Genomic DNA, 17,500 nt, shown 5'->3' with positions numbered 1-17,500 from the left:
AGCGTCCTACAACGCAAACAGCTCTGTTATCGATACCAGCATCCTACAACGCAAACAAACAGCTCTGTTATCGATACCAGCGTCCTACAACACAAACAGCTCTGTTATCGATACCAGCATCCTACAACACAAACAGCTCTGTTATCGATACCAGCGTCCTACAACGCAAACAGCTCTGTTATCGATACCAGCGTCCTACAACGCAAACAGCTCTGTTATCGATACCAGCGTCCTACAAGGCAAACAGCTCTGTTATCGATACCAGCATCCTACAACGCAAACAAACAGCTCTGTTATCGATACCAGCGTCCTACAACGCAAACAGCTCTGTTATCGATACCAGCGTCCTACAAGGCAAACAGCTCTGTTATCGATACCAGCGTCCTACAAGGCAAACAGCTCTGTTATCGATACCAGCGTCCTACAACACAAACAGCTCTGTTATCGATACCAGCATCCTACAACACAAACAGCTCTGTTATCGATACCAGCGTCCTACAACGCAAACAGCTCTGTTATCGATACCAGCGTCCTACAACGCAAACAGCTCTGTTATCGATACCAGCGTCCTACAAGGCAAACAGCTCTGTTATCGATACCAGCGTCCTACAACACAAACAGCTCTGTTATCGATACCAGCGTCCTACAACGCAAACAGCTCTGTTATCGATACCAGCGTCCTACAAGGCAAACAGCTCTGTTATCGATACCAGCGTCCTACAAGGCAAACAGCTCTGTTATCGATACCAGCGTCCTACAAGGCAAACAGCTCTGTTATCACAGCGACTTGAGACTCGTCCCCAAAGACTTGAGACTTGACTTGGACTTGAGGTTTGGAACTTGTGAACAATCTTTATTTTTTAATTTTTTTGTGTGCATTAACATTAAGGAAATGTCTACTAATAGATAAAGGAGTGAGGATAATACAGTACATGCTTTGAATTCCTTAGTTTTAGCTGTGCAGTGTTCTAAGCAGACCAGGTGGCATGCAGCAGATGATAGAACACTCATCCATTAGAGGTTGCGTTAGTCTTTCACACCTGTCATTTTTGTCAGACAGGATCATAAAAAAATAATAAAAATAAATGTGTTTATTTTTAAACACATCTCTGCGGGTCAGATCTCTCACTGGTGTGCATGGACCCACCTCTGTGTCCGGGATGTGCTGTGGGTCTGTGACTGGGTTCTGACGGGGCGGGTCTGGGTCTGGACTGCAGCGCTCTGCCTCTCCTCTTGCAGGCGTCAGTGAGTTTCTCCCTCAGACAGAGGAACAGAGACAGGCAGGATGACTGCAGAGAGAGAGGGGGACGGTGCACACATGATACATTACACTACACACGCACACACCGATTAAATTAGATAGATATCCATTAGGCTTATTTAAATTTTAACTGACATTTTAATCATGCTGCTCGTACACATAGTAGGCTACAAAATGAACATGCATCTTTTCTTCTTTTTCAGATTTCCCCTGTTTTCTCCCCAATTGTATTTCGCCAATTTCCCCTGCCAAGCTGTCCCGGTCGCTGCTCCACCCCCTCTGCCAATCTGGGGAGAGCTGTAGACTAGCACATGCTTCCTCCGATACATGTGCAGTCGACCAGCCGCTTCTTTTCACCTGGCAGCGAGGAGTTTCACCGGCAGGACGTAGTGCATGGGAGGATCACACCATTCCCCCTCCCCCCGAAGAGGCGCCGCGACCGACCAGACCGCTGGAGTGGACACAAACCCTTAATCCGGTTTCCCACCCGCAGACACGGCCAATTGTGCCTGTATGGACGCCAAGCCGGAGGTAACACAGGGGCTTGAACCTGCAACCCTCGTGTTGATCGGCAGGGAATCTACACTTCACTACCTGATAACATACCCCCATTAAGATGCATGTTTATCACGCTCACTGACACACACACACAGCAACTTCTCAAAATAATGCCACACAGTCTCTCTCTCACACACACACACACACACACACACACACACACACACACACACACACACACACACACACACACACACACACACACACACACACACACACACACACACCTTGTGTTCCTCTCTACACTCACATCTCCCTCCAGCAGCAGTGTTGTGTCGGTGCCGGCGTGAGCCAGCAGATACTTGGAGTGGAACAGGCGTCCGTCGAAGCCGTGCCAGGGCATCAGGGCGTGGCTGGGCAGCGGGCAGCCGCTGGCACAGTTGGCACCCAGCAGGTGGCTCAGGCCTCGCACATAGAGCGATCCCAGCTGCACCGCGCGGCTGGAGAGAGCAGGCAGCTGAGAGAGAGAGGAGGAAGAGGGAGAGAACAGGTCTGCTTGGTCACCAACACATCGTCATTGTGAGGAGGTATTATTTGATATTTTTGCAATGTTGGCAACAAGAATGAAAGTATATGTTGTTGCACCCTTAAAATAAATGATATACCGGTACTGTTGCCTTTATTGCTGGATGAAGTGTCTGCTAAGTGGAGTACAATGAAGTTTGATTTTTAACTTTTTGTTTTTGCAAAGCATGCATATTTTAGTTTCCCTGTTCAAGTTGGATTCAGTGGCAGAGGAAGAATGGTAGCCTGGTGAAAAAACCCTCGTCCTCGTGTGTATTTGTTACATCCCGGATCGATTACTGCGACGCTGTTCTCTCTGGCCGACCCACCAAATTGCTCAACAGACTCCAAATCCTTCAGAACCGGGCTGCCCGGGTCATTACTGCCCGGGTCATTACCCGCACATTACATCAGCCCTGTCCTCATGCAACTCCACTGGCTCCCCCCCGTTCACTACCGGACTGACTATCAAAACCTGCTGCCCACCTACATTACAAAGCCCTACACAACCTATAGACCCCACCTATCTCTCTGACCTCCTCCAGGAGTAAGACCCCTCCCTCTGCCTGTGCTCTTCAACAGCTAAACGAAGCTTAAAAATGCTTTATGTTGTCATGTAAATGCTGGAGTAAAAAAAAAACTCACACTGTATTCCTCACAGAGTTCAAAAAGGAAAGGAAAAGGGAAAAAAGTAAAAGGCCATGATATTTATGAACTTTAAGACCGTTTTTGTGAATGAATGATTGAAAGAGAAGATGGGCGGAGTTATGCTGTTGGCTGATACAGAGCAGAGGCCAGGAGGGGAGAGAAGGACAGACGCCAGTGGAGGACGACAATGGAGAAAAGGAGGATGAGGATGAGGAGGAAGAGGTGGAGCAACAGCTAACTGTAACGACAGCAGCCGATAACAGCAGGCAGATGTTCTCCGTGTGTGTGTGTGTGTGTGTGTGTGTGGTGTCTGTGTGCGCACTCCGCTCTCACCTGTCGCCTGGCAGATAGCACTGATAACAGACAGGAGTGATTACACACACACACACACACACACACACACACACACACACGTGCGTGCGTGCACACACACATACACACGGCCCTGCTTGCCACCTGCTCCCAGTCAAACACAGCTTCACCTACAGCAAACAATGAAGCACTGGACAGATACAAAAGCCTGAAGGCACACAGACACACAGACGACACAAAGGCAGAGACCGCGCCTGAGAGACAGACACAAGAGAAAGTGGGTGGATGTAAAGTGTGCGTGTGTAAGTAAAACAATACAAGAACACACAAAGTGAGAGAGACAATAACCGATACACAACAGAAACACAAAGTATGTGTGTGTGTGTGTGTGTGTATATGTATGTGTGTGTGTGTGTGTGTGTGTGTGTGTGTGTGTGTGTGTGTGTGTGTGTGTGTGTGTGTGTGTGTGTGCGCGCGCGTGTCCAGTGGGGCGGAGTGTGCTTGGTGTAAATAGCTCCATGTGGTGAGCGTCAGCCAGGACAGACAGGCGACTGTCGCCAGCACTCTCTCTCACACAGACGCACGCATGAACGCACACGCGCACACACACACACACACACACACCACAATCACAGTCCCATGGGGAGGAATGTTGCAACAAAACCAACGCATCCCAAAAATTACCCAAAACCCCCTTCCCCCAAACACACACGACTCGTTTGACTCATTTTCTCTTTTACTCAGTTGAACACACAGACACACACACACACACACACACACACACACACACACACACACACACACACACACACACACACACACACACCTAATAAAAGAATGGCATATAATAAAAGTTATTCTTCGTTTTGGGGCATGCTGTTCTCTACTTTTACTGTCTTGAAGGGCAAATGTTTGCTCATGTGTGTTGAATGTGTATCTGTGTGTAGGTTATAAACAAACACACACACACACATGTGTGTGTGTGTGTGTGTGTGTTTGTGTTTGTGTGTGTGTGTGTGTGTGTAGTCTTGACTGGTGGCTATTGTTGCTGAATGTTTGTTCTGCTTGTTGTGAGTCCAAGGCTATTAAGCTGCGACTAGCGGTCAGTGTGTGGTGTCAGCAAGTTAGCTAGTCCCTTATCTCACCTATGGCGCACACACACACACACACACACACACACACACACACACACAGACAGACAGACAGACACACACACACACATCAGCCCTTTTGAAAAGTTTATTGTGTGTGTGTGTGTGTGTGTGTGTGTGTGTGTGCGCGTGCGTTCGTTCGTTATAGCTGCTAAAATGGTAAGAGTCACACTGCCTCCCTCCTCCCTGTCTATGTCTATGCACTAGTCACTTGGTTGAACCCCCTCTTAGAGCTTTGAACCTCGTCCCAAAGAGTATATTCAAATCAACGCCCAGCCCTAATTATTGTGTAGAAAACAGACGAGCAGCAAAAATACAAATTACTCGACGTGAGTATGGTAATTAAGCCGTAAAAATAAATGGGGCTACTACAAGGCGGCAAGCAGCAGGGCCATTTTCCCAGAGAATGGAAAAGCACTCTGTGTTGACTCCTTGTATCTCAGAGAGGTCCAGACAGCGTGCAGGCTGTGGCACTGCTCAGCTGTATCTCAGAGAGGTCCAGACACAAGGCGCTTTCACACCGGCCTTGAAAGCCGAAAAATGCACGGAAAATAGGATCCGCGCCGCCAATGTGAAAGTCGTGAACGCGCGTTGCTGGGTAATTGTTGTACGCCTTTCTTTCCGCCAGCAGACCTTGTCACAGCGCCGGGTTAGCAGGTAACCCGCCTCCACTTGAAAGCATCGGAGCAGCAAGCCGGAACAGTGCGGATGCTTCATAAAAAAATTACAGGGGAAATCACCTCATGCAGCAAGAAAGACAGTGAAAGTAAAAAAAGTAGCCTATACAATCACGCGCCAGGAGGAATGCTCCGTGCCTGTAAGTAGGTTAGGCTTGATAGGGGTAAACATCAATAGGCTTTATGCTCAAACGATGTTGACATTAGTAGCCTAGGTAAAATTAACGGATATAATAATACGCTTCAGAGGACTATAGCTGTCTGTGGCGAGTTGGTCTGACGATATTCCCTCTGGAAACCAGCTCCAGAACTGCAATCTGTCTAGCTAGCCACTTGTGTATTCCCTACAAAAACTACTAACGTTAAGTAGTCATGTGCATTTATAGCCTATACTATTCCCCTGACGAACGTTATGCAGACTGCAGCTGTTTGATATGCGGGCATCGTCTTTCAGAACGGAGTACGGACGCTAATTAGGCTACTTAATGGGAATAATTTGCTTTACACAAAAATGGAACCAAAAGATAAGAATTAGCCTTGTAACTAATAGGCTACATGATGGTGCATGATGCATCGTGCAAGTCGATCAGATGAATATTGAAAGCCTTGTTACCATGCTGCATGTGGACAACACTTTCGTGTTTTCTGCACCTGCACAGCTGCACCTTGTTGGCTGGCATACATCAGCGATGTTTGGTTGTTGAATGAATTACACAAGGTGACACCATATCGATCTGCTTAGTCAGTGAATTTACTTCTATGAAATGTGTTGTATAAATAAAGTTGGCTTTCCTTGAATGCAATTCATGCAACACTTCGCTGCCAGAAAGTCGGCAGATGTACTCCACGGCGGAGCCCGTTTTGATATTAAGCCGAGTCCGCCCTCCATGGGCCGGTGCACCTATCCTCCCTGCTCAGCGGACTAGCAGAAGGAGGGAAGTCTTGGTTGTTGAATGAATTCGTTCATCATACAGTAGCCTAGGCTACACTAACCTATGGAAATATTAATTTGGGCTAGGAGGAGCTGGAAATGCCTCCGATCGCCTTTCAATCCGGGAGCGGTGGCTTTCACCTGAAAGCACACCGCAGGACGGGAATGTGGCCGTGCTGCTTGGCTCTGTGTGAAAGCAATTTCTGTGGCGAGGCTGCTGGCTTTGCGGGCCTGCTGAACTGCAATTTTGCGCGATCTGTGTGTGAAAGAGCCTACAGTGTGCAGGCTGTGGCACTGCTCAGCTGTATCTCAGAGAGGTCCAGACACGGTGTGCAGGCTGTGGCACTGCTCAGCTCCAGGTGTATTTCTTCAGGCATGCTGCACCTTGATGCAGTGCAATGCTGAATACATCATACGTCCACAGCCTGATATCAAATAATGGTTGCATCATCGACTCAGTTTGGTCAAACTGAGTAAAAAAAAATGCAATCGCAAAACCAACCAAGAGTCTTTGGGGCGCTATGAAGGACCCCTAACCTGACAAAGATTAGACCATTTGATAGGATTTTGTCCCACTGTAAAATGCATGAATTTGGTGTACTTTGAGAAAGCTTAAGAGCAAAATTAAAAGGCTAGATCTATGAAGAACATGTCATCATTACTGTGCTGTGGGTTTACAATGACAAACTAAATTTCTCCCTATAGGTCAGGGATACTCAACTTGCTTTGCCACTTCTGTGAAAGGATAGAAGGCGAGGGGCCAGTTAATAAAGAAACAATATACATTTTTCTGTAGCGGATTGTAGGTTTTTGGGGTGTCAGCCGGAGTTTAGGCTGACAATGTTGTGCACATCGGATAGTTAGTTAGGTTAAGTTAGTTAGGTTAAGTTAGTTAGGTTAAGTAGATACATAAGTGCCTGGGTAGCGAGCAGATGGCGGTATTTGACAATTTAGCAGCTAAATCATAGATTACTGAAAGATATTCCATATTCCAGACTTAAATGCTATAACAGAAGTATTGGCCAGAATGACATGAACATTTATTGGACACTTATTCAGCGGGTATCTTGCATGTTGCGTTTAGGTGCACTGTAAAAAAAAAAAAAAAAAGAATTTTGGTCAACATCTTTTTGTGGCGGTCAAAATCCTTTTGTGGCGGCCCGCCACAGTCCCGCTACAGATTATACTATCTGTAAAATGTAAATGTACGTGTGTGTTTGTAACTGACCTTGATATACTGAAGCTCCTGAGGCGATTTGAGTCTCAAACACACAGCCTGACTCAGGTAAGCATCCACGTCTTCTAGTGACAGCTCCTGTACCTGGAGACGCATGTACACACACACACACACACACACACACACACACACACACACACACACACACACACACACACACACACACACACACACACACACACACACACACACACACACACACACACACACACACACACACACACACACACACACACACAGTATGGTTAGGCAATTCAATCACATCCCAATCTGTTTATACCTCTTTTGTGTGGGTCCGTTTGTTTTGTCTGCTGCAGTTCAACAGAGAAAGAAACAATGGTGAATGCAGCGACGAGGCGGCCCAGTGTGTGTACAAAACAAACACACCCTGGAGCAATTTGAATAGCGGAGTGAGGAGGGATAATGGAGCAGTGAAGAGAAGTCAGACAGCATTAGCTGACGACACTGCTGTCTGTCTGACCTTTGTCCACTCGCCTGTCTGATGCTCCACCTATCAGTCTGTTTATCTTTCTGTCTGTTGGCCATACATTTCAATTACTGATTGGCTTTAATTAACCCCACATCAAAAAAAATCCAAACTATCCCTTTAAGAGCTATAGAGACAGTCGGTATGTGTGGGAACGCCCACAAAATGTTAAACGGCTGGCGCGCGAGTGGGGTAAAACCGCCGATATATCTCATGGGCTGACTCACCAAAAGACGGTGCTGCGGCTCTAAACTACAGGTTTGGGGGTTCTAGAGCAGAACACAAGACGTCTGCTCAGATGTGCGTTTACTGCGGTGGTTAAATCCCCGATCGTGTCCGCCTGGGCTGGGCTATCAGCTAAATTCTAACTTTGCTGAATGGATAGAACGGGGGAATTTACCCCACCCTGACCCCGCCCCCAGCCAGGCTGAGCCAGCTAACCCAGCGTCTATTGTGGGCATTCCTAGAGCCTGTATGGGCGTTCCCAGACATGCCGACTGTCTCTATTGGGAGTTTTTGAGTGGGGAAATATGCAAAGAGTCAAAATGTCACGTGCATATATTACTAAAAGCAGTGGAAACGCTTCCTTGAAAACAAAGTATCTTGTTAGCACAGCATCAAAGAGTAGAACTAAATCAAAGAGTGAAAGTAAAGATTAAACTAAGCACACTGTTTTCAATCTGCTTGTTACAAAGTTGCTAGTAGAATGTCGCAGATGTCTCTTGCATCTATAATTTTTGTTTCTATTCTACAAAATGAAGCATGGGGAGCTTTGTTGCGTGTTGTCCAAGTGATGTGTTGCTCTGATCCCCGCTGTGCTACAGCTCAGTGAGATGACGTCAGTGAGAAAACACGGCCCAAATCCCCAAGCAAGGGATACTGCTGGGAAAATAGTTTCCAGGTTCTCGGCTTCTTTCATCATCAAGGTGGACAAATGAACATGGCTTTAGAGGAATTCAAATCAAAACAAGGCATTATTTACAAGGTAGAAGAACTTACTGGAAAAAAATGTATGGCTCAATAAATGACACTCAAAATTAGGACACATGATAACTGCCCTGGGGTGAATGATGAAACTCCCCCTCAATATTCAAACAATACCCCTCGGGTGGTTATCAGGGCTGTTGCTGCTCGTGCTGCAAAGACCAGTTGTCTGTGGCCAAACTGGCCGCTCAATGGGTGATAATGGCTACCATCTAGCAATGACAAAACAAGACAGAAAAGACCGTCAACAAATGATGTTTAGCTTCAAATCGCATGTTGACAAAGCAGCGGAGTAATTGTTGTATATGTGTTACAGATGTAAATCCCAAATCAAAAGGTGACTTGCGTGTGTGAGTGACACCTAATACATTTGGTCTTTCGTTTTCTGTTTACAACGATCACTAGGTGTAACTTCACTCTCCGCTCACTCCCCGTGATGTTGACTGAAACGGATAAATACATCTGATTCCAGTTTACACAACAGCTTCATTTCACAATCTGTCATCTCAATGAAAACCAAACGAGACATTTTCAATCTATGACTATGTTTTGATTTGGTCTGCACCTGGAACACCCAAAATGACAATATAGGAGAAGGAATCAGCATCAAATAACTTAGTAACTCTAGTCAGGCTGAGGTGTTTATATGAGGTCCATTCATTTGGAAGGAGACTGAATTAGAGCAATTTTCTGATTATTTTGCTCCATGTAAACTGAGACAATTTTATGGTTTGTGCGGTATACAAGTGATTCAGTCCAATTATGGGATTATTTGATGCATGTAATAATCTCAGGCTCCCTCTCCTCCTACATGCAATTAGCCAAAGAGTTGCCATCAATGCCTACTTAATTTGACCCACTGATTCTATTCACCTTCTATTCAATAGATACACCTGTCAACATGGATTTCAATCAGACTCCTGACCTCTGTTACATGTCGTCCCCTCTCTTCCACCTATGATGTCATTACTACCTGTAAGCCATGATGTCATTAGCCCCTGTAAGATATAAAAAAAATGCCAAAATTATATCAAATGAAAGGCAACACTACCTGCAGGACGATATAAGTGACGAGGCAGAGTGCAGCCAGGAGAGAGTCCTGCACAGCTCCGTGCAGCTCAGAGAAGTCCTGGCAGTCAAAAAGCCACAGGAAGGAGGCCAGGCGTAGAGCAGAAACCTCAGGGCCGCTACCGAACCACAACACCTCCAGACTGGGCTGATCACCTGCACGGGGACACAGTCAGACAGAGAAACACTGGGATTTGACTTTGGATGGGAAAAACACTGCAAGATTTATGACATATCTTTTTTTCCCCCACATACTTTTTTCCCCATTTTCTCTCCAATTGTACTTGCCCCCCCCCCCCCAAATAGTGGTCGCACCGTCGTCAATCACTGTGTGTGATTTATTTTACAAGTGGCATTCAAGTCATATCTGACTAGTTTTCTAGGCAGTTTCCTTCCTTTTACTTCATGCTGCGTCCCTCCTCTGTGATGAACCGGACCTGTCTGCCTGCAATAGCTGAAGCACGTTGGGATCCCTCTACCAAACAATTCAAGCCGTTTGCAGCACTTGAGAAAACCGTGAGTTTGCTCGTTTAATTCGTTGATATAAGCGATTGCCCGAACGATTCATTAATTAATAAACTATGTGTTACCCCCGCTATGTCTCTGCACTTATATACGCCTCCCCATCTGCATTCAAGGTGTGTACGGCAAGCCGCAGGTACCACCCGCTACATACGTGAACGTTAGCGGGTACTTTAGCCTATGTAGTAGGCTATCATGTTGCATTTTTAAACTGGCAGATGGGGGACAAAGAAACGATTCAATTTACTACTCACCTAATTTGGCTCTCTTCCAAATAATCCAGCCACGTAACTACATCCATTCATGAAAATAATGATCACTGGGACATTAATCGTAAAGTGCCACCACCCGCCCACTCAGACATAACAGCTACATGATCAGGATCATGACCTGCCAGTGTTTAACAACAGCCGCTTTTGCTATAATGCGGATCCTATACTTGGGCTTGAGATGGATATGATACGGACTTTAATTGTTGTTTAACATGCAGGCCAATATATTATGGTTATAATATAATACGGATTCCACTGCATGTTAAGAAGTGGCTTGTGACTCACTCTGTTGCTCGTTACTTGGGGCTTTGGACATCTACAGCAGCACATTACCCATAATTGGCATTGATCTGCATGAGATGGGCCTAACTGGAATTAACTACTGTGTGTGAAATCCAGATGCTTGACAAGTATACTAGGAAACGATGGTGTACAGTACATGGGACAGGGTAGACCATGTCAGGTTCCTTCAGAGGGTTTCCAGGGTAGACAAACCACTCCCTGACTGCTGGAGCATCCATACTGCTGCCTAAAAACAAGACGAAGAATGTCAAACTGTCGTCTGGAGACAAAAGATAACGCATAATACAAGATGATTGCAGTACAAATTCCACTACCAAGGCGTGTGTGTGTGTGTGTGTGTGTGTGTGTTTGTGTGTTTGCTTTGGCAACAAATACCGTTCTATTTAATGCCAATAAAGACACTTTGAAATGAATTGAGAGACACAGAGAGAGAGAGAGAGAGAGAGAGAAAGAGGGAACCTTCCTGAACTCATCCTGGGTGTGTGTGTGTGTGTTTTCCTACCGTTATCCCTGTGCAGCAGTAGACTGTAGATGCGTCGTCTGCAGGGCCTGTAGACGAGGGCCTGGGGCAGCAGCTCACTGTCCTCCTCATCCTCCAGACTGTTGCTACATTCAACCACTCCCTCACACACGACACCGTACACCATGAAGCCCTCTGCCGCTACGTGCTTCTCTCTGCATGCCTGGTGGGGAAACCACGCAGTCAAAATATATTGAGCAAATCTGGCACAATTATCTCAAAACTGAAGGTGAGGGGTTACTGCGGGACACACATGGTGGTACAACTTGTACCTTTAGTATTTCAGGACTGACGTGTCTTTCCATCACACGGGCCTGGCCACGCTGCAGAGCCTCCTGTCCGGACAGCAGGTAGGAGCGCACCCCGCTCTCCAGCAGCTCTCGCTCTGGAGCCGACAGCACCAGAGACAGAGGGATAAGCCCTGCCTCTGCCTGCTCTCTGTCCCACACAGAGCTCACCAGCTGGGCTACAGCCAGCACTTTCTGCCCCTGGGGAGCACCCGAGCCTGGAGGCGGACGGCTGTTCCTGGAAGAGAGAAGTGGTACTGGAATAATTGAATTAAAGCTTCATTTTGGTTTGTGTGGTTTTATCCTTTTCCTCATTCAATGTTAAGTCTCTCTCTTAGAGTTCACATAGAAAGAGACTAACTTTGGCTCACTATGCTTAAGCTATTGACGAGATCAGTGTTTCGTTTTGTTTTTCCTCTGACTCGCGTTACCAATTTATTTTTGCAACCCCAAACGTATCTGGCCCATACTTGAAAACTGAAGATATAGATGATCTGACGGTGTATGGCAGATAATCTCTATGATTACACAATTACGAGATGAATAAAAGTGTTCTGATGACAATTTGTTCAGAAATATAGTCTTACTTGGAAAATGCGACTAAGTTTAGTGTTGGTGAAGGTAATATTTATGCAACGGAATGCAGATACAATTTCAGTACAGATATTAATACTTAGGACCAAAAGCCAGTAGAGACCTGTATTGTGCCATGGCATTGCTTCTGACGTGATGCATGCGCTCCTCTGACACCACATCGTTGCCTAGCAGACAGGCCAGCAGTGGCAGCTGGGTGACACCCAGTCCAATGGCTCCACAGAGGCTCTCTTGGTCGTACAGGACAGTAGTGAGGTCTTCTAGCCGCAGCTTTGCCGCTGACAGGTAGGGGACACTTTGAAAAGTGAAAAAGGTCAAAGTGTGTTCAGCGTTTTTAATTCATGGGATAAATCAGCGTACCTACACCTTTTATTCGTCAAATTTACAAATTCATTCATTCATGCATTTCCTTTATTTTACCAGGTAGATTATTGAGAACACATTCTCTTTTACTAAACGACCTAGCCAAGAGGGCATAGAGGCACACACAAAATGGGTGAATGTAGGCACATTGTAAAGCGCTTTGGATAAAAGCGCTATATAAATGCAGTCCATTTACCAGTCCATTTACAAAATAACAACAATACAGATGGACAAGTATAAACAGAGTTAAAAGTATTAGCAAAAAACAGGCACAGACATAGCAATTAATATTGCAGGGTTAGGAGACAGGGCAGGGAAGTCAGGGTAGTTGACAATTGCAGACGACATGTGTACCTGGTTTTAGCTAGCTTTATCTCTCTTTTAACAAATGTATGTGCCTCCCATCATAGGTCATGTTTTGGTTCAACACCATTTAATAGCTTTACTAATAGTAACATCATTTATTGTAGCACCTTACATTTCTACATCTCTACATCTAAACAAAACACAAATAACAGCATATATTTTACTTTACTTTTTACTTTATTGTCATTTAGCAGACGCTTTTATCCAAAGCGACGTACAACAGATTAAAATACATCACACAATTAAACATAGCAGAATAATGGAAATATATTAAAACAGACAATATGTGATCATGATAAAAATATGCATAGATAAAAGTGATCAAGAGTGCAGATTATTACAGTGTATGAACAGCAGAGGGAGAGATAGGAAAATGGATGGTGAATAGATGAGTTTTTAGTTTTCTTTTAAATATGGGCAAAGATGTGGCCATTCTAGCTGCAGGGGGGAGCTCATTCCACCATGTCGGGGCGAGAACTGAAAAAAGTCTTGTTCGAGCGCCACCTGTAGGGCCGCGCAGGGAGGGAGGGGCGAGACGTCCTGCACTAGTGGAGGGGCGGAGGGAGCGGTAGGAGGTTTGGAAACTGACCAGTGGCTGTAAATATGGAGGGGCTGTTTGATAGACTGCTTTCTAGGCTAAAACCAGGGTCTTGAATTTAATGCGAGCCAGGATGGGAAGCCAATGCAGATGACGGAAGAGGGGGGTGACATGGGAAAATTTGTTTTGATTGAAAATCAGACGGGCTGCAGCATTTTGAATGAGTTGAAGTGGTTGGATAGTGGAGGCAGGGAGACCGGCAATATATGAATCTTAATATAGCTAACCTGTTGTAGATGATAAAGTCGGAGTCCTGTCCCAGGATGCCCATGCTGCCATGGCGACGGCCATAGCTGGCAATCTCGTAGTCCGCCTCCTGCACTGAGCACAACACCTCCTGACCCAATGACCTGTAAATAAGAAGAACATAACAGCATCAAACATTACACCATCTGATCCAAAGCAGGAGCTGTAACATAAACAAACAACAGAGACAACAATGCCGCCATAAACAGCGCTAATGAGAACCATCATCATCAGATATCAGGTCAGACCACATCTAACACAGCACAGAAACAAACAGTTAACATAGTTAACATCACAGACAGAGCATCAAAAATACAAAATGGTTGTTAACATCTGGTTCAAATGATAAATGTCAAATACACAATTTATGACAACTGTGTACACACCACAAGCACACTGTTCCCAGTTAACCCTGACTCTCTATGTGAGTGTGTGTTGGTATTGAGAGTAAATGTCCTTAAAGCTTGAATGTATGTACACCCAGTTCAGTATAATGTGCAGTGTCTCTTGTGCAGGGGGGCTTTTGTTTGATATCAGTCATGTAGTAGCTGACCTGAGGGCAAAGCGTGTGAATGTTGCCAGGCCGGAGGGCAGACAGAAGAGCTCTGCACCAGGCTGCTCCCCATGGGCCTTGATGTGACGGAATACTTTAGAAACCTCCCCATTCACTCTGCGCCTCCTCTTCACCTGGAGAGGAGAGGAGAGGAGAGGAGAGGAGAGGAGAGGAGAGGAGAGGAGAGGAGAGGAGAGGAGAGGAGAGGAGAGGATAGGAGAGGAGAGGAGAGGAGAGGAGAGGAGAGGAGAGGAGAGGACCACAAAACACATGTCTTTGATCCAATTGATAATTGTATAATTTAGGTGTAGAACGAAAGTCTCTCACTTATACTGACTTTAAAGAGGTGCTTCCTCAGAGAAAATGTTGGAAAACCACTGGTTTATCGAGTGCTTCCTTACCCACTCCTGCCTCTTCTGCTCTTCCACCACCCCATCAAAGAAGAAGACCAGTCGGATGCCTGCGGAGGTGAAGGCCTGAACCCAATTCTCCAGGAGGGCCATGTACTCCCTCCACTGCCCGCCACACACCCAGTCCTTACACGAGTACCAGTGACGCAGGCAGGCCATTCCATCCACCAAGAGTGTGGGATCTAGGAGAAAAACACAAATGTAACAGAAAGCACTGGCAGCCTGCATGCCAACACGCTACAGGCAAAAAAACATCCCAAAAGTAGGTTCCTGGATTTGAGCCTTGTGGTTTATCATGCTAATGTCCTTTAGTTCATTATATCCTTTGATTGACGCTGGGCAAACAAATGCTACCACAAATAGCAATACTACAACTATTTGTATTGGCCTCTATGACCTATAAATATCACCAGGTTCCATGCTAGAAATGATAAAGACATGCCAGGCCACCACTGGTCCCATCTGGGAACCCAGAGTCTATTTTTATTTGAAAAATAGACTCTGGGACAGCCCTACCGAGTTGACGTCTTCTATGCAGTGTGTTTATGCGTTAACGTTATTAGTGAATAGCTGAAACGGACGCGGAAAAGGAAAGCGGAAGTGACGGAAAAGCCACTGTCACTTCCTTTTCCGTGTCCGGACTGGTACAACATGTATTATTTGAAGTGGTATTAGAAATACCCAGGAGCCACTTTTCATAAAAGCCTGTGTACAGAAATAAACTCAACTGGTAGTGTTGGCTGTGGTGGTGGAGCAGCAGCCATGCTGGCCTTTGGCTACATGTTGCCGAGCCAACTCTCTCAGGTTCACAGTCACACAGGCCTCCGGACAGCAGTGGTCTAGGAAGTATTGCAGGCCTTTCACACCCATTCCTAGAGAGAGAGAGGGGGGGGGGGGAGAGGAGGAAAGAGAGAGAGAGACACTCACTGGTTAGTCTGTGTTCACCCTTTGATGGAGTGGCATGTAGGCTATCTGCCTACAGCCCAATGCATGCTGGGAAAGGCTCCAGACCCCATGACCCCCCAGCAAGCAAAATTACGTCATGATAACGTTGTGATGACGTGTTCCAGTGACGTTCAGGACTAGGCCAGATCACATGGTGATTTGGGGATGATTTAGACGTCTACGCGGGAACGTCAAGGTGACGTCGAAATATGACCGTTACCATGAATGGGCATGTTCAGTTATTCTGCTATTTAAACAGTGTATATTCAGCAACTTTATACATAAAGCTATAATTATGTCCAGATTAACAATTTTATGCTACATTTTCAAAAAATATAATACCACCCTGTGTGGGTTTTGAACTCGGGAACTACAACTTACAGGTCGGCTATTCTACCGCTACGCTAACTGTTCGCTGAAATGTTCTGCTGTAGGTTGGAGTAATATAGCCTACTGTTTCAAAACATGGATCCCTTGTTATTTTTATACCAGTATAACATCCATGGAGTCGGGACACTTTTATTAAAAACGATAGCTAATTTAATTCAAAACTGAATCTGGAAGAATCATTGAGTGTCCCCTCAAAATTTACAAGTGTCACCAGCCTATAACGTTTGTTTGCCAGTGCTCCTGCACACACAAACAGGCTATGAGACACGGATAATACATAGCCTACCGTATACGATAGGATTATGGCAGAAACTTGTTTTTTATTTAAAACGTTGGCGTCAAGTCTGACGGTCCCTAAGCACTTTGTGGATCGCACATCACGTGTAACAGTTTACAATCTGTGTAAGCAGAACCCCGAAACACATGCTACAGCATCAGCATGCAACTCCCAACTCAAATATTTACGCCTCGCAGTGTATTTTCTCTCTTTCAAAACAATCTGGCAACACGATATGCAAGTGAGACAATTGCAGGATTCCCCCGCAATTCATCTCCTCGTAGTCCCACCTCCACGAATAAACAGTTTGTTAATCAGCAGATGTCCACAAGTGCTGATCATTCGGATTTTGGATAAAAAATAGCCCAGGCTGAGAAATACATGATTGATTGCAACCATTTAGTTATCCTCATGGATATTTCAGTGGTGAGTGAAATTAGTTGGATAGTGATACTTGGGCCAGATCTGACTCGTCATGATGACTTGAGCTGCCCCCGATTGGGCTCTCTCGATTCGTCCGGGTCCGTCCGTGCTTGCTGGGCCTGAACCATCATGAGCAGCTTTTGAGGTAATGTGGGATATTTTGCCTTTCGCCCAGCTGTGTTATTTATTTTCATGACGCCTTAACAGCTCACTTTCCTACAAGACACATTGTTCTTCGGTGCTGCACACCACTGGGAAAGTGTGATGAGACAGCTGATGGGTATGATTTAAATCTGCACACAGTTATTAAAAGACTGACTTATATGACGAGGAATACTTCATGGTTATGTGATGTTAAACTGGGCAGTTTATTCAGTTTTAAATGCAGTGTGTTGTTCAATCAATGAATGACAATTGATCGTCGCTTGCAGCTATATAGCTCCCAGTCGCTAAGCTAATTGATTCAGAGGCAGCGGCGTCTGCCGTTATTAGCTGACTCGCCGTCATATTATTAAAATATGTCTGCAGACTCTGCACATATTCCGCTCTGCAGTATTGCTTTAACTGGCTCACAACTTACTGTCAAACCGCGATGTGTGTGGAGCAGGCAGCC

The 17,500-nt window shown here is 45.6% G+C and overlaps 1 protein-coding gene across 1 annotated transcript in view; it reads right to left on the bottom strand.

Moving 5' to 3' along the window:
- The window catches only part of fam120b (family with sequence similarity 120 member B), a 23,365-nt gene that overhangs the window by 5,840 nt on the left and 25 nt on the right, over window positions 1-17,500 (bottom strand). Inside the window, exons 1-13 of the mRNA XM_083650897.1 lie at window positions 17,468-17,500; window positions 15,581-15,724; window positions 14,844-15,034; window positions 14,443-14,576; window positions 13,871-13,993; window positions 12,420-12,611; window positions 11,708-11,960; window positions 11,418-11,598; window positions 11,052-11,141; window positions 9,802-9,974; window positions 7,271-7,363; window positions 2,070-2,276; window positions 1,148-1,289 (exon numbers count right to left, since the gene is read on the bottom strand). The exon at window positions 17,468-17,500 is cut by the window's right edge and continues 25 nt beyond it. Of these exons, the coding sequence (XP_083507023.1) occupies window positions 1,148-1,289; window positions 2,070-2,276; window positions 7,271-7,363; window positions 9,802-9,974; window positions 11,052-11,141; window positions 11,418-11,598; window positions 11,708-11,960; window positions 12,420-12,611; window positions 13,871-13,993; window positions 14,443-14,576; window positions 14,844-15,034; window positions 15,581-15,722 (1,921 nt within the window). The 5' untranslated portion in view covers window positions 15,723-15,724; window positions 17,468-17,500. The remainder of the gene's footprint in view (window positions 1-1,147; window positions 1,290-2,069; window positions 2,277-7,270; window positions 7,364-9,801; window positions 9,975-11,051; window positions 11,142-11,417; window positions 11,599-11,707; window positions 11,961-12,419; window positions 12,612-13,870; window positions 13,994-14,442; window positions 14,577-14,843; window positions 15,035-15,580; window positions 15,725-17,467) is intronic.

The sequence above is a fragment of the Poromitra crassiceps genome (assembly GCF_964638095.1).
Source record: "Poromitra crassiceps genome assembly, chromosome: 14".
Classification (NCBI taxonomy): Eukaryota; Metazoa; Chordata; class Actinopteri; order Beryciformes; family Melamphaidae; genus Poromitra; species Poromitra crassiceps.
Note: the sequence above shows the minus strand (reverse complement) of the source record. Positions and strands in the feature narration are given on the sequence as shown.